At 38.8% G+C, this 25,664-nt stretch overlaps 2 protein-coding genes across 5 annotated transcripts; both read right to left on the bottom strand.

Moving 5' to 3' along the window:
• Window positions 1–1,021: 1,021 nt before the first annotated feature.
• Window positions 1,022–2,125, bottom strand: LOC306854447 (cdc42 effector protein 2-like). The gene has a single exon (XM_079392438.1). It carries the CDS (start codon window positions 1,995–1,997, stop codon window positions 1,161–1,163), a length of 837 nt encoding a protein of 278 aa, XP_079248564.1. The 5' UTR covers window positions 1,998–2,125; the 3' UTR covers window positions 1,022–1,160.
• A 7,613-nt stretch (window positions 2,126–9,738) lies between these two features.
• LOC306853745 (zinc finger CCCH domain-containing protein 4-like) lies at window positions 9,739–24,347 on the bottom strand. Of its 4 annotated transcripts, XM_079391391.1 has the most exons (15): window positions 23,711–24,341; window positions 22,707–22,837; window positions 20,926–21,157; window positions 20,277–20,384; window positions 19,804–20,035; window positions 19,406–19,551; window positions 15,215–15,335; window positions 14,984–15,120; window positions 14,797–14,898; window positions 14,499–14,610; window positions 14,249–14,358; window positions 13,709–14,154; window positions 13,276–13,616; window positions 12,821–13,063; window positions 9,739–12,372 (listed from the first exon to the last, which is right to left on the bottom strand). In XM_079391391.1, exons 3-15 carry the CDS (start codon window positions 21,097–21,099, stop codon window positions 10,757–10,759), a joined length of 3,888 nt encoding a protein of 1,295 aa, XP_079247517.1. In that variant the 5' UTR covers window positions 21,100–21,157; window positions 22,707–22,837; window positions 23,711–24,341; the 3' UTR covers window positions 9,739–10,756. The 4 variants fall into 4 exon arrangements, with proteins under 4 accessions (XP_079247517.1, XP_079247514.1, XP_079247516.1 ...); XM_079391388.1 differs by lacking the exon at window positions 22,707–22,837 and having other exon boundaries at window positions 24,065–24,347; XM_079391390.1 differs by having other exon boundaries at window positions 22,707–24,341.
• Window positions 24,348–25,664: the final 1,317 nt, after the last annotated feature.

Genomic DNA, 25,664 nt, shown 5'->3' with positions numbered 1-25,664 from the left:
TCCCCCTCCCCCTCCTTCTCCTCTTCCTCTTCCTCCTCCTCCTCTTCCTCCCCCCTCCTCCTCCTCCTCCTCTCCCCCTCCTTCACCTCTTCCTCCTCCCTCCTCCTTCTCCTCTTCCTCTTCCTTCTCCTCCTCTTCCTCTCCCCCCTCCTTCTCCTCTTCCCCCCCCCTCTTCCTTCTCCTCTTCCCCCCTCCCCTCCTCCTCCACTAAAAAATTTCAGTGAAACATCAGTTATTTTAAAGCAATAATAAATAAATGTTTAATAATAACACGTTTAATTTTAGGAAATACTTTTAAAAATTAATACATGTAAATATGATTTATTAAATGCTTATTTTTTTAAATCCTAGAGTATATAAAAAACATTCCATTTTAAATCATACAAAAAAGAAAGAGAAAAATAAAATATTTTATTATTAAAACAGTAGAGGCATATATATTTATAATATTTTATTAACATGATTATTTTATTTAATATATTACAATGCAATAAAATACTGTAATATAACACCACATCAATGATAAACCTTTACAAAGTGATTTCCTTTGTACTCATAGGCAGGGAAAATAATGATCTTAGATCACTTAATAGCATAATAGGTTTACTCCAGTGGAAATAAATCAAAACTCCATTTTGAGTTATTACTTGGTCATATTCACCTACACTGACTAAAAATTATACTTTCTGAACTTTCTGCAAAATGTGTGACATTTTCCAGGAAAATATACAACATAGCCAAAATCCCAATTCCTTTCCCTGCAAAACATAGCTTCATAAGCAATAGCAAATATAAAAATGAACAAATTATTAGTGCTTAAATATTTTACATCTCCAGTTGACCAAAACCCAGCAAAACACTGCACTTGTTATGTTATCCATTAACACTGTTGTGCTATGACTGGATCACCCTATGGAAATTGATAGATTGATGGATTGTATTTTTCAGAGTTAAAGCTGTAAAGATGATTGCCTATTTGTTATAACTGCATGTGGATAAAAATGTGCCATAACTCTGCAGCATCTGTGGCACAGCCAGCTATTGCTCATCCATCCCAATTCTTTCATTGTCCTCTTATTATTTCATTGTCCTCTGTTTCAGGCATAATAAGATGGCATGGGTGAGCTGACGCCAATATTACAGTATCTAAAAGAGTCCCTTTATATCTCATGTCTCTCTTCCACACTCTTATAACGGTCCATGATCCTTAGAACATCCTCCAAAATGGATGGTCCCAGGTCCAGGTCCAAACCCATTAGGGATTCCGAGCGTGACATGCTGGGTGAGATAGCTGGAGATTCACAGTGTTCGCTCCGCAGGTCCTCATTACTGAGCCCTGCATCAGAGTCCAGACTCAAGCCTCGTTTTGGGTCCAGCGGACCACAGCCTTCCGACATGGAGTCATCCGAGGAAGCCTCGGACAAGGAGCCTGTGGAAGGCACCAGGTGTGGCAGGACTGCGATGGAGGTGGAGAGAGTGAGGTCACGACAGGGATCCCTGCGCTTCCCAATCCCTTCCTCACACACAGACATGGAGCGCTGCTGCGTTGGACTGTGATGGTGATTCTGCTGCTTATGAACAGAGGACGGCTGCTCGTCTAAATGCAGACGTGGGGGTTTAGGAGGAGGTTTCACAGGCGTGATGAACACCGGCATGGAGATGGTGGTTTTGAGGAGAGAATTGTGATGAGAATTATGACTGCGATGGTAAGTGTGGCTCTTGCTGTTCACATCGACCATCTCATCCATTCTTCTGTCAATGCTGTGAGAACGAGAGCCGGGCGTTTGATTGAGGGGTGGAAGCATATTGAGTTTACCTTGCAAGAATCCCACATCGCCAAACATGTCCCCTTCTCCCTCAGGCCCGACGTGGGCACTGTGACGCACATCACCCAGCGGCGGGCTTATCATGTCTCCTGAAAGAACGTCCCGTATTTTCTGCTTCTTGCCTCGCTTTGGTGTGGATGTCTTTAAGTACATGGGTGTCTTGGCTGGCATTCTGTTTCCCAGTATTTTGTGTCAAACGTGTGATGATGTTTGTCGCAGAAATGGAGAGGAACCTAGTCCTCAGTCTGATATTAACTCTTTCATACGTTTGGGTTGGTTTGTCTCCTTTATTTCACTTCTAAATTTCCCGCCGGCAGCTGGAAGCGACCTTTATGTCTGAAACTCTTCAGAAGCTCCTGGAATGTATCTTCACAACTGCAGATCTGAGGAACAAACAAAAATCCAGAGCACAGATTAAGATTTATTTATTTTCTCTAGTCTTTGCAGCTACTTACCTATCAATTACAAACCCTAAAAATCACAAACTACAAACCAAAAAATCAAAGTGGGCATACCATAGCTCCAGAAATAGAAAAATATTTATTAATGTTCTCACCACAGGTGAGGTTTTGAACTTAGACGCTCTTAATCAAATTTTATTTATTACTACATTTTTATTACTCTGATGAAGAGCGTCTAAACTCGAAACGTCAGATGTGGTGAGAACATTAATAAATATTTTTCTATTTCTGGAGCTATGGTGTGCCCACTTTGATTTTTTGGTTCATATTCTTGTGTGGTGGAGCACCCACATTGAGCTTTTTGCCTATTGGATGTGCGCTCTTGGACTGTTTTTTTGTTAAACCCTCAGAAATTTCAATCTTTCCACAACATTTTGCAGGAATTTTTGGATTTTCAAAAGACATAATAACTAGGATGTTATTTGTTTACATGCCTTTATGAGAATATTATGAAACTGCCCCAGAACATTATTGGCAGTAGAGAACTAGATTACAAATCCCCACTTCTGTTCTCCTTTGAACTCTAGCCATTAAATTACATCCACGCTGATGTATTCAACATTTTAATGTAGTGTGAAGATTGCACAACATTTGGAAACCTTCCCTTCACTGAACACAACAGAATAGCATGCAGAAAAGATGCATTATTTGCAGCAAGTGTCCCTGAAATATATAAACATTTATCACTTTTGAATAATGAGATCTTATTTTCTCAGTATTACAACACAGCATAACTGTGAAACCTTAGATGATAGATAGATAGACAGACAGACAGATAGATAGATAGATAGATAGATAGATAGATAGATAGATAGATAGATAGATAGATAGATAGATAGATAGATAGAAAACAAATTGAACCCTTTTTAAAATGTCAAGTTGTTGTACATTTAAAAAGAATATATACACGCACATCCAGTACATACACGGGAAGTCGTGGCCTAATGGTTAGAGAGTCGGACTCGTAATTGAAAGGTTGCGGGTTCGAGTCCCCGGCCGGCAGGGATTGTAGGTGGGGGGAGTGAATGTACAGCGCTCTCTCCATCCTCGATACCACGACTGAGGTGCCCTTGAGCAAGGCACCGAACCCCCAACTGCTCCCCGGGCGCTGCAGCATGGCTGCCCACTGCTCCGGGTGTGTGTGTGTGTGTGTGTGTGTGTGTGTGTGTGTGTGTGTGTGTGTGTGTGTGTGTGTGTGTGTGTGTGTGTGTGTGTGTGTGTGTGTGTGTGTGTGTGTGTGTGTGTGTGTGTGTGTGTGCGTGCATTTGTTCACTACTCACTGCTGTGTGTGTGCACTTGGATGGGTTAAACGTAGAGCACCAATTTCGAGTATGGGTCACCATACTTGACAATACGTCACGACTTTACTTTATACAACCACAAGCATGGACAGCATGGTTATTTTTACTTCACCCAGAGGACATAAGTTAATTATGCTGTCACAGCATGCATTAAAAGGAGCACATTTCTGTTATTGTTTCTCTATGAGAGCCATATGTTTTTACCATTTTGACTGTCCACAGCTTGTTGCTAAGAGTTATTGGCCTGTGACGCAATTGTAAAAACATGTTGTTAAAAATATATATATTGAATGTTTAAAAGTTGTGTTCTGTAAATGGAGAGAAAAAGTTATTTACATGTTTTATATGACATCTGTCCTCATGACCTTCAGAAAATCACTTGGACTTGTTACACTAACACACTCCTATTATGTAATGGTTAAACACAGTTAGTCCTTGAGATCAGCCAATTCCCGGATTTCCCTAGTAAACCACATGGTGTCATTGCTTTAACATAACTGAGACTTTAGTCTACACCCACCATGGTGTTTAGAAAGTGAGAGGCTTGGTTATTTATTATTGCTTTTTAATGTGTTTATTTGAAATATAACCAAATGAAAGAACAATGTGGATGACTAAAACCTTGATTAAGTATAATTATTATAAGGGCTTTCACAGTCACCAAAACCCTGATTTGTGCAATGAAAAAGCCATATAACAATACAGTTTTATATATGTCCTTAACCACACTGTAAACAATGGTCTTATCATTATGTAATAATATTTTTGTTACATACATTTAACTTGCTGTTAATGATGTCTGTTATTTCTATTAGATTTTAAGAGTTCTGAGTTTAGTTTCCGTCACCAGAAATGAAATTAAAAGTTGTCAAAAAAGTGTAATGAATGCTATATACTGAAACATTCAAGCAGCAAAGTTTTGAATGTAATTTTTTCTATCGTACAAATAACAATGTATTTGATTGAACAAGTAGCCTAATCACTATGGCTCATCACGACACAATAAATCACAGCACTGATGAGTTTAGTAAGTTGAGATTTAAGTTATAATATTCAAAACTAGAAGTGAAAGTATCTGTACTTGCCTTTGATATCTGCGTTGAAATCACTCGTTTGTTCTGGTAGGTTATTCCGGGGTGTTAGTGGATAAGCTGTTCTCGGTAGCTATAAACCTCTTACGCGAGCTGCAGAAGGGCAGAGACGATGCTCGTGAATGAGGGAATCTTTGGCAGGAGGAGGGCAGGAGGACGCCTAAAGTGAATTTGCGCGCGCGCACACACTCATACACACACTCACACACACACATACACACACACACACAAACAAACATTATTTAAAATATAAATGAATGATCCTGTGGTGACCAAGTTTTAGTCAACAACTTCAGTTTCAGTCTGTTCCTTACGCAAAGGACTTTGAATACATTGTACATGTAGTACACCATTTTTTATGATATTTTATAGTATTTTGTTGTTCTTTTTGAAGCTTGACAGCCCAGTCCCAATCCATATCTATTATATGACAGAAAGCCGCTCAAACATTCTGATAAATTTCTCCTTTGGTGTTCTATGGAAAACCCAAAGTTGGATAGATTGCATTCACTTGAGGAAAAAAAATCTACTCTGTTTTTCTGAATTAACGAGTTCATTATCTCAGAATTACGAGATCATTTTTCATTAAAAAAAGTTTTTGCTCTGTTTTTCTGAATTAATGACTTAATTATCTCAGAATTACGAGATGATTTTTCATTAAAAAAAAGTTTTTGCTCTGTTTTTCTGAATTAATGACTTAATTATCTCGTAATTCTGAGATAATTTGTCATTAATTCAGAAAAACAGAGCAAAAACTTTTTTTAATGAAAAATCATCTCGTAATTCTGAGATAATTAAGTCATTAATTCAGAAAAACAGAGCAAAAACTTTTTTTAATGAAAAATGATCTCGTAATTCTGAGATAATTAAGTCATTAATTCAGAAAAACAGAGCAAAAACTTTTTTTTCATGAAAAATTATCTCGTAATTCTGAGATAATTAACTCGTTAATTCAGAAAAACAGAGTAGATTTTTTTTCCTCAAGTGAATGCAATACGCTTCCGTAGACAATGACTAAATTATGACAAAATTTTCATTTAGTGGTGAACTTTACCTTCAGGCCACTCAGCATAGCAAGTGCTTAACAGTGTATTTTCCCATGCTGACTCATGGGATATACAAGCCCTACCCTGTTGTAGGTCTGTCTCAATAATAGTCTAAAAACAAAGCAAATCATGTTGCATAAGCACATAAACAATGTTGTAATATCCCTTTACTGGTAACAAAATGCCTCTAATCATTTTCAAGAAGTAGTCTTACAAATAATATAAGACATATATATATTGTAACCATTAAATGTTTGTCAAAGACTTATTGCTGTAAGTAAAAAGAATTTTACCCAAAAATACTTTGTGGCTATAATTGGTTTTATGTATTTTTAATTTAAATTTATTATTTAATGTGGCTGATAATGGTTTTGAAATATTAAAAAATGGTGTATCATAATTGCGTATCATCTTTCCAAAGATTTAGATGAATGAATGGGATGTGAGGAGTCTCTGTGACGGACAGCCAGATCATCAGTACACTTGAAGATAAAAATGCAGACATAAGCACCTATAAAGATGTTGAAAACAGCAAAGGGAACCTACTTTTATCAAATTTATTTTCTCCAAATTAGAAACATTTGTTTGACATAGTCACTATAGGACAATGAGCCAAGTTGATCTCAGACTACAAATATGCATACAAGGCCATTTCCAACCATCCTTTAAAACAGGTCTCTGTTTTATGGCTCTGTGGGTTTAAGCTCTAGTTAATGTTCAAATCAATGACTACCTCTGGAATTATTATCAGACTTCCAACATTCACAGACCTGACATTTATAACTTTAACACACACTCAACACCGCAGTCTAACCCAGTTTTTAGGTTCAGTATTTAGTGTTTTGGATTAAGCCTTTTGAACTTTTCCTGTAAATTTCAACATGATTTCACTTGATGTATCATAGTGATGATTACCCAGCTGAATGAATACTATTCCATAATGTCTCATTTTCTGTGTGAAAAAGATCTTTAGACTATGATTCAGTGACCTAGAAATTCCCCTTACTCCGCTGACAGACAAAACTATAATGGCATAAAACTTCTGTGACATTTTGTACAACTGGGGAGTCTTCAATAAGGCCACATACATTTGTTACAACACCCAATTCACAGATTACTGCAGAAACCATGTGAGGATTAAGACCATCCTCCTCCACATATCATTTCATGGAAGATCTATTGTCTGTTCTGGTTGAATCAGTGGTTTAGTACTGGAGGGTTCAGTTGCTGGTCAGCTCTGACGCAAAGGGCCAGAATGACCCCTCGGGTCAACCCTCCTGAGAAGCCCTCTCAAGACATCAATCCATCAAAGACGTTACTGTGTATATTGTATGAATGGGCAGTAAATGGGGAATGCTGAACCAGAGACCAATTTTGCAGGACAATTGACTAGCTAAGTGACCTTACTAGTGGGAATTCTGGGAATTTTGGGATATGACATGTGGTTTGCATTAGTGCTCTGGAGTGTTTTCACAGTGTTCAGAGCACAGACCTGTCAGAAGGCATTCTGGGAGGATGACACACTAAGCCGAGATGGAAAAAGAGCTGTAATTCCACCATGAAATCACACTGGACTCAAACAATTGTGACTTTTACTGATGTGTGGCATATTTTGGACATTCTTATTATACTTTTTAGCCCTCATCTATCTATAGAATAACTATTCTATAACATTGTTGTATAGATGGAGCTTAAAGTCTATTAATCACTGGACAGACAGATTAAAGTGACTGGAGTCCAAAAATTGGAAGGATGTTGTTAAAGCCTGCATGCCATAAACATAAATGGACAGCATTTAAACAGTTTTACACTAGTTTTGTCACACTACGTTTCCATTCATGGTCTATTTAGTCTGCTACTCACAAGGACACACTGCTGCCAGTGTGGGCAGAGATTACTATATAAAATAAGAAAACAATAAAAGGGAGACTTAAATAGAACAAAGAGTGATGAATAAAAATATTTATATATTTATCTTTAGCCCAGTCTGAAATAGCTTATGTTTTATTGACATGTCACAAAATCGGTGTGATTTACTACAGCAATTTAATGAGAGCAAATTTTGGAAAAGGCCCAGCTCAGCAGGAAAAGAAATAAACAGACTGTATGACCCATTTAGTGCAGATAGTTTCGCAGAGGACCGAAGGGCTGCTGTGGGAACTCAGTATACTGTTTGAATTGACCGCAGTTGAAATTAAAAGTTGCTTACTTAGGTACATAAATGTATGATTTTATGCAAGAGAGTGTAACTATATGAAAATAAATAATTCTAACAAAATTATTGGCATAAGATGCTGGCCATAATAATAAGCAACTATTTCTTTTTAAAAAGCAGTGCAGGTTTATTATGACTATTCATTTTGCCCACCCATTCAAATTGTGGTGTTTTTGGATTTTAAACTTTAAAGCAAAGGACTTTGAATATTCCAGGCTATTTTTGTCACAAACCAGAGAAATATTTTACATACCAATCTATTTTTAATATGTTATTTCCCCTTTATCCACACCAGTGGAATAGGATGAAAGTGTTTTGAGTGAAAAGGAAGGCTCGTTGACTCGATGAATTTCCCTGTCTGTTTTTTCCAAAGGAAGCCAGTTTTGTTTTTGAGGTCTCTTAAGCAGACATCTCATTCCCGCTCCAGTGCCTGGCTCAGATCGGTCTTCCCAAGAAAAATGAGTACTAGGTGGAATTCCTCGAAGAGGGCAGGAAATAGGGTGGAGGGACCAAAGAGAAGGTTGTAGTTGTGTCCACATGGGAATCAGAAACATGGCTGTAGAAATTTGGCATGTTTAACACGACTTAATCTCCTAAACAGCTCTAGATTGAGAGCAGGGCTTCCAGTTAAAGTAAAACTAAAAAATAGGCTGACAGTTAAAATATTTTATTAGTAGTAGTCTCTGACATTTTTTCAATATAAATACACATAAAAAGTAATAGCATAAGGTTTCATTAGCTGCAAATTAAATGCCACTTTATTTTATTTAATGCCCTAAAGTATATAAAAATACATTTTTGTGTACGAAATTAAAACTGCAATTATAATCGTTTTAGGTTAATATGTTTACTCAAGCCTTAACATTTTGTTGAAAAGGTTTATTGACAAAATATATGCCAATGCACCATTCTTATGAAGTTTCAAATATTCAGTTAATGTTAATGGTAGATATCCGTGACAGGCAGCTGTAGTTTTGTTCCGAGAAAACCTTTGCATACAGTTTAAAACAAACGATCTGGGCTAAAATAAGCTACTTTATAAGAACATTACGCAAATTTAGCCTCCGTTTAATCAAGGCCAGTTCCCCTGCCAAAGAAAATCAACACACTTGCCACTACAGTTATAAAAACAGCAGGGTGTGGCGGTACCCTGTATAGAAATGTGTTTACAAGAGACTAAATGTAAAACAAAGTCAAATATGATCTTTTTCTGTGGTTTCTCATTTTAGGGATGTTGTACTGTGATAAATGGACACAATTTTAGCTTAACATTGATTTCTTCTCAGTTGACACTTGGGATGAGTTAAATGCCAAAAACGTAACCTACATTGCACTTAAAGGGACAGCTCACCCAAAAAATTTAAATTCTTTCAGTATCTTCATTATGCCCTTCCAAAACCTGTACGACTTAATTCTGTGGAAATGCAAATAAGATACTTTGAGAATTTTTTTTTTCCTCCATTCAATGGAGGGCAAAGGTCACCAAAACTTTGGTTACCAACATCGTTCCTTTTTGTTCTTCAAAAGAAATAAATTAATTCACGTTTGGAACACCAATGACACAATCTTCATCCTTCTTGCCATACCTTTGTAAAACCATACCAACAGTAAAGAGTAAGGAATGTCAAAGACCTGGAATCTCGAGGAAATGACTAATATTATTCTCACACAGATGGATGAAAGAATCATGATACAACCAAAACCACTGATTCACCCATTGTTTTAGGTCCTGCTTGTTTTCAATCTGGTATTGCCTTTATTAAATACTTCACAACTTCACCTACAATGAATGGTTACAAAATGTTTGTCAAATATGGACACTTTTCAATTTACAAAACCGTCATTTTGCAGAGGCAACCCAAAAAAAAAAAGAAGATACTTCAAAGCAGTCATTGAGACAAAACACCTGTTTCAGGGAAAGCGTGACAGAGCTGTGAGAAAACAAAAGAATGACATGATATAAGTTGATTTACAAACCAGAAGAATATGTACTATACACATGTATATATATTTATATTTATATATATATATACACACACATTCATAAAATTGTTCAATCTGCCAGCCACGTTACAAAGAAAAAAAGAAAAGAAGAGAAGAGCAGACCACTTAAGTATAAAAAATAAATTAAAATGATTTGACATGTGACACAAACACATACAACGGTAGGTCTCATCTCTGGAGTGGCATTGACAAACTAAACACGAATTTGAAGCAGTAGGAATATAAGCGGCATCCATACAGACATGAAAAATGAGCCAACTAGTCTAAGCAGAGAGGAAACAGAGCTAAAACTTCTTAAAAAGATGTAAATCCTGGTGAGAAGCAAATGAAAAGTGCCGGTGAGGTGAACACCGTGAACTAGTTCAGCTCCACCGCAGGAGGCTAAGGGAGTGGCAGTAAATAAAGTCTCCCTGAAGCCAGGTGGAATGAAAAAGTCAGCCGGCAAACTCGAGCAGGATGATATGGTGAGGGTAATGGGTCATAATCCAATGAACCCGTTTAGTATAAATTGATGAAAATATTTGTCTTTCGCAATGCCAAAATTAATGTAATTCAGTGTTTCTTGATGTACACACCCATAGAGGTCCTTAAAATGAGCATTTTATTTAAACGGTTCTCATTTGGTTTTAAAATAGACATTTACTTTTTATCTTTCTCTCACTAGTACAGATATAATCCCTCCCAATCTCAACCGGCCAATAGAAATCTATAGGTGAATACTGTGGTGTGTAACCTGGCAAGAGTGAATATCTTTATATATCGGGTATCTGTGAAGCCACACACCTAAAAGTCCTAAAGCGGCTTAGTAGAGTTCACTGGCAAAACGGTGACGCTGTGGGGTCAAAGCCTTTGAAAACGTCTTTTAGAGAGGCATTGTCCTGTTCAGTCACGTCAGGCTGTGTGGGGCTATTGCCACCAAACGGGCTGCCAGTGCCGCTCGGTTTGTTGACCTGCTTTACCATGGTGAACAGTGTGGATACAGGAAGATTGTGGACTCCTGCAGGCTGCTCTGCAGAACCAGCAGGGCCTTGACCAGATGCGGATGGACCGCCTGTGGCAGGGGCACCTGCAGCAGTCCCTGCATTGGGCGAAGGTGAAGGTTTGGGTCGAGGGCGGTTGTAGCTGTTGTAGCGATCTGTAGTCTGCTCTGTCGAGCTCTTCTCTGGTTCTGGCTGGTCCAGTGCAGACTTGCGCACAAACAGGGGCTCTTTAGACTTGGGTTTAGATGAAGCTGCTGTACTTTCGCTTGACTTGGGCTCAGGGGGAGGACTAGTGTTTCTAGAGGCCCCTGAACCCTCGGCTTTTTCTGAGCCCTGAGTTCGAGGGTCGTACAGACTGATGCCGCTCAGCACGCTACTGCTGCTGCCGCCGCTACCTACGCCACCAGCTCCCACACTTCGAACTGACCCTCCTGCTGATAGCAACCGAGGGTCGTAGGGTGCGATGGTGGGGCTGGAGGAAGGTGGAGATAAGGAGGCAGCTGGGGGAGACCCTTGAGGAGCAGATGCCTCCAAAGTGGACTTCAGGGAAGATTTTTGTGGCTGGAGTCGAGGGTCGGCAGGGGCTTTTCGTGCCATGCGAGGGTCAACAGGCTTCTCGGCAGTGACGGACGGAGGTGATGAGATTCCTGTAGAAGCGCCTTGAGAAGGACTGGATGAAGAGGCGTTGACAGTTTTGAGGATGCGGGAGAGCAGTTCAAAGTCTGGTAGGGAAGAGGAAGACTGATTCGACTGCTCAGTAGGAGGAGCAGTAGGAGGGAGAGAAACAGATTGGTGCTGGGGCTGTGTGCGGGACAAACGAGGATCCATGGCGGTAACTGGAGGGATGCCAGGGGGCAGTGGGAGCAGGTCTTGTTTAGGAATGGGAATAGGGATGAGGTCTTCAGGACTCCACAGCACTGCCTTAGAAAATGAAGGCTTGTTCAGTACTACATCCTTTTTGATGTGGCTGAACTGCTGTAGTTGAGAGCGGGGATCACGCAAAGCCATGCCCATTAAAGGATCAAGGGGGATGGGCACGGGCTTGTCCCTCAGCGTCCTCTCACCTTCCTCTTCTTCATTACTGGCCGGGGCGGTCAACGGCGGCGGTTTGTACACAAGTGGGGGCTCAGGTTTTGGAGCATGGGTGGCTGCATGCCGGGCAAGACGGGGGTCTGAAGGGGTAGGAGATAGAGAGGATGAAGCACTGGCTTCAGGTGCCTGAGAAGAGTCTGTGTTGCGGGATAGTCGTGGGTCTCGTGCTAGCCGGGGGTCTGCTGGTCGGCTGGGTGCCTGTACAGGCTGGGACTTTTGTAGACGGGGGTCACTGGGAGCTCCGTCCGGCTTGGCAGGGCCTTGGGTCTGTGTTTGTTGCCGCAAGGTTTTAAGAATGGAAGTGACACTGCCACCACCATCCTCATCTTCACTGGAATACCAGTTTGCTGAATCTCCTGTAAATAAATGTAAGTGCAGAGATTCAGAAAACAATGGGACTTTCTTTTAACTAGCAGTCTCATCTGAAAACATCACAGTTTCACTCGATGCAAGAAAGCACCATCTAGTGGAGGAACAAGATTTTTTTGTGGCAAGATTGCACAACCCCAGGCCAGAGGATGTTTACAGTATTATGAGGTACTGGGCAGGGTCAAGCTTTGAGCAGAGCCCATGAGATGTTTCCTTCCCAGAAATAGCCTTGGCAACATATACATTTGAAGTTAGCGCTTAGGAAACCTCAGCTATTTGAATGGCAAAAATATAAATCTAAAAAAGCCAGTGTAAAGTACTTTGGTAAAGAGTGAACATTCTTGTATAAAAGCTATGGGTGTTGATTCTGCAAAAAATATGTCATATGATATTGTATTAAATGCTGCAAGCAAAGGCAATGTTTTTCATTAGTACCTTCATTCTCCCTCTCAGTTCCTCCTCCTTCAGCCAGCCTCCTGGCTCTCTCCTCATCCTCCTGTTGTTTCTGCTGGAGTCTCATAAACAGAACACGCTGCGCTGGGGGCAGGAAATCTGGCACTGCTATCCCAGGCTGACTAGATGGGCCTGCATTAGCGGCACCCTCTATGCTTCCAGAGTTCTGGTTCCCAGGTGACTGATCATTGAAGTTTCTACCACCCACACCTTGAAAGTTGTCACCTGTACCAGGAGGCAAAGAACGGGGCTGAAATATTAATCTCATGTTTCAGAAGTAGAACAGAGTAGGACAATAAAGCAGCTCACATCAGCCCAAATGGTACAGCAAGGGGTGAGCAACATCAGGGACACGAGTCTGACTCTCAGGCAATGCATGTACTGATAAAAGTTAATTTGGATAAAAGAACTGAAGTTAAAATACAAAATGAACTCACCATCTCTTCCACTTCCATCTATTGACATGGTTTGCTGTTGCTGGTAAAAGTTATCATAAAAGTTGCTACCAGGTGTTCCACCACCTGGAGGCATCACGCCCGGGTTTGGTGGTCCATCTCCCTGGCCAAAGTTCTGCATCATTGGCAGTCCTGTGCCCATTGATGGAGGGCCTTGATTCATGTTAGATGGGCCCATCGGAGGCATATCATGAGGACAGCCCAGACCCATGTGTCCTGGTGGTGGGGCCCCAGGAAAGCGAGGCGGAGGTGCACCTGGGGGACCTGCAGGAGGTCCCTGAGGTCCTGAAGCACCTGCAGCAGCATTGCCAGGACCTGGTCCTCTGCAAAGAGTGCATCTGTATCAGTATATTCTGTATCTAACTAGCAAGTAAACCAAGATTACGTGACAGAAAATAAAAAAAAGATAGCTAACCTGACACCCAGTTTTTGTGCAAGCTGTCCTGTGGGCTTGACCACAATCTCAAACAAGGATGGAATCTTCTTTCCAGCATTTCCTCCACAAGCAGGTGGTGGACCCATAGGTGGTGGAGGACCGCCGTTGAGGTTTGGTGGCCCTTGGAAGATGCTTCCCTCTGGGCAGGGAGGAGGAGGACCTGGGCATAGCCCAACTCCAGGACCAGGAACAGGGCCAGCACCAGGGCCTGGAGCTGTTGGACCAATTGGAGGGATATTACCATGTGGAGCACCAGGTATTCCGAAGTCTGCGGGTGCAGAAGAATCCCCTGGAGTAGGTCTTGGTGGAGTTGGGAGAAGACCAACACCAGGGGGTGGTTTTGGAAGAGGGTTAATGCCTTGCTTTTTAAGTTCCTCAACCTCTTTCTCATCTTCTGCACCAGCTTCTGCATCCTCTGCCAGCATCTTCAATGAAAAAAAGAGGAGCAGAGTTACTCTAAGTGCACAGAAACAACAATAAGAGAACTACATCTGAATTTAAAATATCTGTGAAGGTCACCTTATCCAGCAGCTCTTGAGTATCTGCTGTTAGGGCCTCATGGGAGAACATACACTCCTCACCATTCACACAGTTCCCTGTGGTATGGAACAGCTTGCAAGGGAAATCACGTGCAGTGGAGTCAAGGAGATATTTCGACATGTGAAAATTCATTAGAGTGCATGACTGTACCATTACAATGTCCTTATATAGATAAGTACTAATGTTCTCCTTAGTTCTCATACAAGCTAGCAAAATGACCAAAGGATATCATGCATGTAGGGACAATTTTCTGCTCGCGCACAGAAGCCAGTGATGTAGAACTTGCAGAGTTCTTTCTTCTTAGGCAGCTCAATGTCATGACTGAAGTTACAGTGGTCACCCTGATGATACATTGACAGCATTTAATAAAGAAATAAATGTTGCTCGCAAAGTCATATGTGATTTTGAATCATCTTATTAGTCAGACATGACTGATTTAAACATACAATAATTTATTTTCCTTCTCTCAAAGACAATGACATCTAGATTTTATATTTTATATGTAACATCTGCCAAAGTTAGCTTACCCATGTACAGCGGCCCTCAATATAGTATTTACAGATGGCTTTCCCCTTCTTGTCCGGCCCATGTTTCTCCTGATCATTCCTCCTCGGGCCTCCAGATCCATCCTAAAGCAGTCAGAGAACAAATAATTCAGTTGCTAATTTACGTTTTGCTGATTAATTAAGTGGACAATCTGCAGAACTGTCTTACCCCCATGTCCATATCTCCGCTGTTATCTTCATCGGGACCCTGGTCTCCTCCACGACCCCTCCCTCGATTTCTCCCTCTACCCCGGTTCATTCCTCGACCTCCTTTGCCTCTCCCACGACCTCGCCCACCTTTTCCACCTGAAGAAAACAAAAATAAGGTTAGAAATTACAAATACTCAAGCAAATAATACTTTACCTTCAATGCTGATCTGAGATTTAGGTGTGTTCTTACGTCTTTTATTCAAGCAGAACTCACCCCGCCCTCTGTCCTTTGTTTTCCTGTACTGATTTAGCTCTTTTGAGTAGTCATCATAGTCATCGTCTCCCATGTTGTCAAAGTCATCATCTCCATACTATCCAAAAAACAAACAAAACATGTCTTAAGTGAAGGAGTGGATTGCAATATTATAATTAATGTTAATTATAATATTTCTTGAATAATTATTTATCAAAGTTGCATTTATGCATGTTGGAAAACAAGTTGAATATGGTTTTAGTCTGCCTTTTTACTCTCTAAGAAGCTGATCTCATTGTGTGTGTGTAGTTAACCATATTTGATAAGATTCAGGGCAGAGCCCGGCAACCTTGAAGTACAGATAAGTGTTCTCTGCGCATGTGTGTGACTGTCTATTTTTGCAGCTAGATGCAGAGAGAGAGCTCTAGGAGGAAATCGTCATTTGCCATCACCTTGATGTCCAGGGTAACAGATATACGTCTCTGGAGAGACCTACTGTATTGCGTCTGACCTCTGATCAATTGTAGATATGCTTCAATTTTACATCCATTTGTGGAGATTTTCTAAGTTTATCTACCAACCAGAATCTTGCTTACCTATGTATTGACGTAATTAGTGACCACTATTAGTATAACTATTGGTGTCTAGAACATGTACGCAGAGCGGCCTACGAACTCCATCGCGAGTGTTGAAGCTGACTTCTGCCGATGAAACTGCAAACTATGTTCTTCAGTAAATTTTTCTTTAATTTATCCAGGGTTCGTACAGAAACTGCAAAATGAAATTCCAGGACTTTCAAGGACTTTTCAAGCACTACTTTTTTGGTTTTCAAGGACTAAAATCAGAGATCACAATATCGTTATAATCTTTCAAATTCTAATAAATAAATGAATAAAACTAAATTGTACAAATAACATGCAGCACATGCAAACCATGCAATGGCTGTGGCGACTTTAAAATTTGAAAGGATACTATGGCAAAGTTTTAAATTTCCTCATTCAAAGTGATTTTTGTCATGAATATATGATTAACCTGAAGAGTAAAAGCTTCATACACTTGGAAAATTACGAGCTATATCACATTCATGGACACTAGGGGTGTGACAATACATTTAGCTCGTGAGATAAGACAAAATATAGATACTTAGTTCACTAGAAAGAGACAATATTTTAATTTTAATTTTTTTTACTTATCTAGAGCCGTAACTAACAATTATTTAGGTAATCAAGTAATCTGCTGATTATTTTGATAAGTGAGCAATCTGACAGCAGACCTAAGTGAAAAGCGGGCTTTAGGTATGACTACATTTATATATATTAAGCTAATGATGAGACAATAATAATTGGTTTGAATAAAGTATCAAATACCAAGTAATCACATGGTTTTAATGAACAACACTGTTAAAATACATGAAGTAATACAGGTCCTTTTCAAAAAAATAGCATATTGTGATAAAGTTAATTATTTTCTGTAATGTACTGATAAACATTAGACTTTCATATATTTTAGATTCATTACAACACAACTGAAGCCTTTTATTGTTTTAATATTGATGATTTTGGCATACAGCTCATGAAAACCCAAAATTCCTATCTCAAAAAATTAGCATATCATGAAAAGGTTCTCTAAACGAGCTATTAACCTAATCATCTGAATCAACTAATTAACTCTAAACACCTGCAAAAGATTCCTGAGGCTTTTAAAAACTCCCAGCCTGGTTCATTACTCAAAACCGCAATCATGGGTAAGACTGCCGACCTGACTGCTGTCCAGAAGGCCATCATTGACACCCTCAAGCAAGAGGGTAAGACACAGAAAGAAATTTCTGAACGAATAGGCTGTTCCCAGAGTGCTGTATCAAGACACCTCAGTGGGAAGTCTGTGGGAAGGAAAAAGTGTGGCAGAAAACGCAGCACAACGAGAAGAGGTGACCGGACCCTGAGGAAGATTGTGGAGAAGGACCGATTCCAGACCTTGGGGGACCTGCGGAAGCAGTGGACTGAGTCTGGAGTAGAAACATCCAGAGCCACCGTGTACAGGCGTGTGCAGGAAATGGGCTACAGGTGCCGCATTCCCCAGGTCAAGCCACTTTTGAACCAGAAACAGCGGCAGAAGCGCCTGACCTGGGCTACAGAGAAGCAGCACTGGACTGTTGCTCAGTGGTCCAAAGTACTTTTTTCGGATGAAAGCAAATTTTGCATGTCATTCGGAAATCAAGGTGCCAGAGTCTGGAGGAAGACTGGGGAGAGGGAAATGCCAAAATGCCTGAAGTCCAGTGTCAAGTACCCACAGTCAGTGATGCTGGTGTTGGTCCACTGTGTTTTATCAAGGGCAGGGTCAATGCAGCTAGCTATCAGGAGATTTTGGAGCACTTCATGCTTCCATCTGCTGAAAAGCTTTATGGAGATGAAGATTTCATTTTTCAGCACGACCTGGCACCTGCTCACAGTGCCAAAACCACTGGTAAATGGTTTACTGACCATGGTATTACTGTGCTCAATTGGCCTGCCAACTGTCCTGACCTGAACCCCATAGAGAATCTGTGGGATATTGTGAAGAGAAAGTTGAGAGACGCAAGACCCAACACTCTGGATGAGCTTAAGGCCGCTATCGAAGCATCCTGGGCCTCCATAACACCTCAGCAGTGCCACAGGCTGATTGCCTCCATGCCACGCCGCATTGAAGCAGTCATTTCTGCAAAAGGATTCCCTACCAAGTATTGAGTGCATAACTGAACATAATTATTTGAAGGTTGACTTTTTTTGTATTAAAAACACTTTTCTTTTATTGGTCGGATGAAATATGCTAATTTTTTGAGATAGGAATTTTGGGTTTTCATGAGCTGTATGCCAAAATCATCAATATTAAAACAATAAAAGGCTTGAACTACTTCAGTTGTGTTGTAATGAATCTAAAATATATGAAAGTCTAATGTTTATCAGTACATTACAGAAAATAATGAACTTTATCACAATATGCTAATTTTTTGAAAAGGACCTGTATGCTTATACTGATAATGAGCATAACCAACTTAACTACATTAAGTATTATAAGTTTATAACAAATACCTGCAGAGGGTGCCGGCGGCCTGGTGATGTTTCACTTTACAGCATGATTCAATGACGTTTAAATCCATATAATTTTAATATTTGGTCACATGCAAACTCAGAAAGAGGGTTTAAACTTTTATTTTGAAATCGCGATGTACAACAAATCGCATATAGAAATATGTTGATGTATTCTCCTGCCGTTTCTAAAATATTTACTTTATAAATCTAGTGAGATAACGCGCACTGTTTTCCCAGATGAACAAACTCCAGCATATGCAAAGGAAGAGCTTGTGGACTGAGCTGCTGAGATGGAGACGTGCTTCACGCTCGTAAATGATAACAGTACAACACAAAGTTCGTCAGAATTTATACGCGTTCAAATGAAACCCAAATACACAGCACATGCAATAAAAGACCAAACAATATAATGCAAGCACCATCAAAGGTTTTACACAAACTCAACTTTATACTGATATCGTGAGACCGCTTTTAACCTCAAGGAGTAATATCGCGAGATCGCGTGCGGGCAGGGCAGCCGGGTGAAGTGCTCTGTATTTAGACGCGCTGCATCGTTAATTTAGCGAGAAAAGATTGTTTTTGTCGAAAAAACACCAATTTCATATACTGCCTTTTAAACATTCAAGTACTTTTCAAGTACCGTTTCATAAGTATGGCGGTTTTCCAAGGACTTAAATTTCAAAAAGTCAAATTCAAGTACTTCAAGCACCTTGTACGAACCCTGTTTATCGCATCTCTGAATCCTGGTCGTTATTCATCATACCCAGTCCTTGGGTTTTAACAGTAAATTCCCCTACATAAGGTTAAGTCAAAGACAAATGACTGATTTTATTTGTACAATTTAGTAATGACAGATAGGATAATCCCAGGTATGTGATAGTTGGGATATCTGACGATTTCCTGGATGAATCCTGTCTTTTTCAGTCACTCATGATTTTTAGAAAATAACTTTTATAGACTGTCCTCGCAAAATGCAATTTTAGCTATTTTGTAGCAGATCTATATCCCTTATAGAACTTTCTATGGTGTTTTCTAAGGATTTTGGTAATTTCTTTTCTAGGCGTGGACATGACAAAATTCAAAAAACGATAAAGTTAATAACTTGTGAATCATTACCCACCTCCATCTCATCATACATGCCATCACCATCATCATTCTCTCCTCCCATTTTGCCCCGTCCTCTCCCTCTGCCTCCTCCTCTCCCACAACGTCCCCTCATTGCTCCTCTGCCTCGACCTCTGTGGTTCTTCATGCGGCTTTTGCCACCTGTGTGACAGTAATAAGGGTCACCAGATGTAATCACACAAATGCTGACACACTGGTGTGAGTTCACACACTTCTTTGAGTCAGAAGAAGTATGCAGACACTGAACATGTGATAATTGTCATACTTTTGACATTTACTTAAAAGGACAAACTCTAAACATCTAGCCTACCTGATGATTATTAGAAATGAAGTATACCACTTTTGTTAATATGCATCAAAACATTCAGCCATGAGCATGAAATTAACATTCACCTCTGCCACGTGGACCACCTCCAACCTCTTTGGCCTTGCGGTACTGGTTCAGTTCCTTGGTGAAATCATCATAGTCATCATCACCCATGTCCTCATCCTCTTCACCTTCATATGTTTCCTCCTCGTAGTCTTCATAGCCACCATACCCCTGCTTGTCCATCTTCATATAGCCACCTTTCTTTGGCATGGGACCTCCACGACCAGAGGGAGCAGGAGGGTAACCTCCTTGAGACTACAAATAGTGACCAAAATACAGGCAGGGATTAAAACTTCATCTGGGGTGTGTTTCCCAGAAGCAACTATCATCGCAAGTTCCATCGTTACCAATAGAGTTCATTGGAACTAACGACCATAGTTAGCTAACGATGGTTTTGGGAAACGCACCCGATTGGCTGACCGTTATAGGAAATTGTTGTGATATGAGTGTTACTTTAAATAAATTAAAACCTAAACAAAAATAATGTTTTACTCACAGTGGGAGGATACTGTGGGCTGTATTCCCTGTATTTCCTCTTTTCACTGGGACTGTAATCTGATTCATCACTGTAGTCCGAGTGGTCATCGCTGGAGGATGCGTGACGCTGCATTACACACAAATGTATGAGAGAAGATGATATACACTGTCATTCAAAGGTTTGTGATCAGTAGGATTTTCTCAAAAGAAATGAATACTTTTATTCAGCTAGGACACATTAAATTGATCAAATGTCACAGTAAAGACATTTATAGTGTTACAAAAATTTCAATTTTAAATAAAAGCTATTCTTTTGAACATTTTTATAAATAAAAAAATCCTGATGAAAAAATTAATCTCAGTTTCCACATAAACATTAATCAGCAACTGTTTTCCACATTAATAATAAGAAGAAATGTTGCTTGAGCAGCAAATCATCATATCAGAATGATTTCTAAAGGATCGTGTGACACTGAAAATAGAAGAATGGTTGCTTAAATTCAGCTTTGCCATCACAGGAATAAAATACATTTTAAAATATATTAAAATAGAAAATATTAGTAGTAATATTACACAACATTAACTGTTTTTACTGTATTTTGATTAAATAAAAGCAGCCCTGGTGAGCATAAGAGACTTTTAAAAAACATATTAACAAAAACACGTACCTTGTGCTTAGATTTACGCTTTTTCTTGGCCCTCCTTTTTTCTTTTTCACGCTCTCTCTCCCTCTTTCTCTTTCTCCTCCGCCGATGTGACTTTTCATCATCTGATTCACTGGCATGGCGCTCCTTGCTTCGGCGAGGTTTATCCTGGGGATCAGCTCCCTCACCACTGGGCATCTCTGCCTCTCCGCCATCATCCTCCAGCTCCCCTTCTTCCAGTTCCCCATCTTCTTGCCTATTTGACAAAATACAAAAAGGATGTCACAACTCAGAACAGGATTACACAGAAAATTACATATTTATTTTGACTCTCTGCCTTTGGAGAACTCTTACTAACTTCTAGTCTATAGTAACTGGTTAATTTCTAAAAGGTTATTGTTGTCATATACTGTGTAGAACAGAACATTCAATCTATTAATTGCTTTTTAAGTGGGCCTTAATTCTGATAAGACGATTTCCGCTGGTTGGGCTATTAACAATTCACTTGTCATTACATTGCAGATAACTAAGCAAAATTGAGATGTCTTAACTGATCTTCAAACTATAGACAGTGAAGGTAGAGAGGGCAAGAGAGATCTTTTTATAAACAGGGCTGCCAATCTACAGACGCAATACTTTAATTTAGTTGCTTCAGTCGTCATACTAAGGGTGTCAAATGTTCACTGCTCATTTGTGCCCTACTGAAAACAACTCAAAGCCACTCTGTTTATAGGAGATCTAATACGTATATAAGTATATACAGAATAAACACATTACATTCAGGCAGGACAGCCCTTTAAAACTCCTATCCAGCGATAGGGAGTTGCCACATAAGACAAAGAAGCACTGACAAAACACTATAACCTAACCCCTCAACTTTGGCCTATAAAAAAACAGGTCTGTGCAATGCAACTTCTGACAAGAGCACGTGTGCTACCAGATGAACTGTAATGCAAAGCTGTGGGTGAGATATACCAGTAATAAAAAAAATGATTACCACAGAAGGTAAATCAGCTGACACATTCGCATAATTCGTATAATATAGCCCAGTCTCTTTAACTAATACAAAAAAGCAATCATCAAGTGATGACAATTTAATACACCCAGACATGTTACAAACAGTCTAAAGTCTGCACGAGGGTCTTCATTTCTATGAACCTTACTGGAAGACAAAACTCATTTTACTTCAATTTAAGTCTTCAACTTATGAGGATATTTTTCAAGATTCTTCCAAAGCTATTTACTTCTTTTTCAACTGACTGTGTGAATCAGATCTTTCATTTAATGAGGCTAAACTCTTGTCATCTGCTACTCTGAACAGTTAGTTAAGTCCTAAACGTACTACAGGGAATCGATTCATGAATTATAACTGCATTAACTACAAATCCCTTCGTCTCTATTTGCCAAAAGGACTCTACCACAAGAAAATCTACAAGCTTTAGCGGTTATCTAAGAGAGGGTGAAGAGACCTAAAGGTTTTCAACAACCACAACTCCACTTGCATGCATAATCTTTCACTCCTGCAAGTTATAGTGCATACTGAAGTGTCAAAAAAAAAATGGTTAGACAAGGACCAGACAATACAATATATGGTCCACACTTGTATTATTTACTAATATTATTAATACACCTTGGGAAACCTGACAACTGCATATAAAGTGTTGGCAGTCAGTTTGACAAGTACCTCTAATTAAATTTTTATCATCAAATTTAGTTTACTGTAACCAACCAAGTAATAAGGCACATTTCATGCAAAGACAAAATGTTGGCCTTTAAATTTCTGTTAATAAACTGAAAATACTTACTGTGAAATGCTAATTTATGAATAAATGACTTTCAAGGGAGGTGAGAGGTTGCATTTTGGGCATTTGCAGACAATGGTGATATGGTTAAGCACCTTTGTGTTTTGCTTCATGTTTTGGAAAGACCTTGAATGCTTTTGAGACATTGGAGAAAGCACTGGTTCATGAGGGATGTATGTGCACCCAAAGCTAACTAGATCACAACAAAATTAGAATATGAAAAAACAGGGGAACCTATTGTGGAACATGTAACAAATTATTAACAATAAGCTATATTATTTTTCTACTGTCTACAAATGAATAGACGTGGAAGACTTGAGGAACAGTATTAAACAAGGCAAAACAGATTTAAAATAAGGGAACAAATAATTTCCATTATTGGTTCGAATCATAAAAATGTCGTAGTTAATAAAATTTTTCAAGTTAAAAGATCGAGACGTTAAAAATGTGATTTATTAAAGAAAATATATATTTTAAAAAATAACAGTAAATTCCAAGAACTTATCAGTAAGTATACGTTAAAGTCATTAACTTTAAAATACAAAAGCAAAACTCGAACATGCAAAACCCTACAGAAATAAGCATAACGTTATATAACTTATTTTCAATAAATAGTGCGTAGCTCATGACACTTAACTTACATACGTACATGCTAAATCCTAAACTGTTGCAAATTAGCATCGCCTAGTGTAAATAATAATGCTATTCCGTAAAGATAAACTGATTATTCGATGAGTAATTAAATACAATAAAGGAATGATTAATCAAGCGGACACGTTTTAAACCGTGCTAGTCCGTCACTTTCATTAGCTTCCGTTAGCCGTGTTATTGTTGTATTTCAAGTGGAAGTCATCTGCTAACTGTTAGCACTGCTAGCTTTAGCGTTGTCCAGGCCTCGCGATGGAGATAAAACATTTCTTAATGCGTTACCGGGGATGTATTTTACCATGTATCCGCCACATTACATACATTGCGCTTTAAGTCGAATTTTAATTTTGTGTTAATACCCCAAAACGTGTTTTTCTTTTGTCCGTCTGCTCTGTATCTGTGATGAAAACATTGAGTTACTGGAGCAATGTTTTGGCGTAGTGGTGGCCCCTTGGTCTTCGATCGCTTAAAAAGCTTCGAAAAGTGACTGAAAACGTAAATTTGATCATATTCTGAATGTTTTCCTGATTCGCTTATGACCTTCCAGATGTGTAACGTTTCAAGATGGCGTTTCGTTCCCTCTGTACGCTCCCAGAAAAGGCGACTTTAATCCCTTTGAAAGAAAAAAAAAGCAAATGCCCGTGCTTTTTGTTTTTGGAAAAAAGCAAAGGACAAATCAATAGTTGGATAGAAATATGATGGTATTACTCGACCTTTCGTCAGTGAGAAGACTGTTGTGTTCGTGGTTGGCTGTTGGGGAGTTTGGATGGACAGTCATGCTTTCCACAGCCATTTCCTCTAACGTACTACATTCAGTGCAAAAAATCAACTGTCTTATGCGTTACTTGACTTTGATCTACTTGTTGATTGGCTTTAGGAAGAGATTCAGTTCATAGTAGTCAATTCCCCACTAACAGTTTAAAAGAGAAACAGGTTGAAAACGTTCCTGAGGTTCTCCGTCCTACAGTTGCGATGTGAAATGAAACTCATTCAGTTAAAATGGCGACGCTCCTTTTCCAAGGAGAAGGGGCGGGGCTTAATGCGACGTAACGTCCTCTATCACGGGTCACGAAGAACAAATGCGTAAAGTACGTATAATACTTAATGTTTAATACGTTTTGTATTAATAAAATAATAATAATAAAAAAATCCTGCCTTGGATTGCTGTGTTTTGACGATGACAATTGTTATTGCTTTTTTTTTTTTGTTTTTTTTTGTTGTTGTTTTTCTTCAAGCATTCAATAATAATAAAAAAAAACGTTTTGTATTTTACAAATACGGATAAGTGCTCTCTTAAAAGACTTAAGAATGATATTAACACCAACTGTTCTTTCTGTTTAGAAAACAATGAAACGTCTTTACATTTATTCTGGAATTGCTCTTACACATCATTTTGCTGACATTCTTGTCTTTATCAAATGTTATGTGAATCCTAATTTTGAGTTTACTTATAGAAATGTTATTTTTGGCTTTCATGAATGTGAAAAAATAAATGATGCTTATATTATAAACCTTATTTTCCTGTTAGCTAAATATCATATTCATAAATGTAAATTTTCTAAAAGCAAACCTTTTAAGTTCAAAATCGAACTGAAAATGTATTTTGACTCTATTGAGTTCTCTAAGGATTTAAAAGCAGTGAGAACAGTGTCTTTGATGAGGGACCTTTGGACTGAGAGACCCTGGATTGTTATTTTGTTGTGAGTTGACAATGTTGACAATTGTTATTGTTCTTTTTCAAGTATTCAATAATAATAAAAATATATATACGTTTTATTATAAATGTTATTAATTATCCACAATTCATATTGTGATTCCAGAAGATCTCTATGATCTTCAATTGAAAAAAAAAATACATATTTCATATATTATAATAATAATTTCAGTTTCCAGATAGCATTTTAAGATTGTTTTAATATATTAATAATTATTATAATAATAATATAATAATAATTTTTAGTCATTCTGGGACCCCTTTGGAAGGGCCCATGGTTGAGAAGTTTTAAATGGACGTAAACAACAGCAACACTGCAATTCTGCTTTAGTTAACTCTTCCTGAAATAGTTTTGTATAGACTATTTAATATTGTATTTTGTGAGCATGCACCAAGTAAACAATAATTTAATGATGTAAACTGTGGTGTACATTTCAATAAACATATTTGTGCCATATTTTACCTCCCTATATTTTATTTTACTATATAGTTTAGACTAATATGCTATTTTGCAGATTACACTGCTAAATGATGCTTTAAATGAAAATCAAGTTAGTATGATCTTATTATACACTGAATAGGAAACAAGGGTGAGCTAT

The sequence above is a fragment of the Barbus barbus genome (genome assembly GCF_936440315.1).
Source record: "Barbus barbus genome assembly, chromosome: 34".
Taxonomy (NCBI): Eukaryota; Metazoa; Chordata; class Actinopteri; order Cypriniformes; family Cyprinidae; genus Barbus; species Barbus barbus.
The sequence above is the reverse complement of the archived record's forward strand: the minus strand, read 5'-3'. Positions and strand labels throughout refer to the sequence as shown.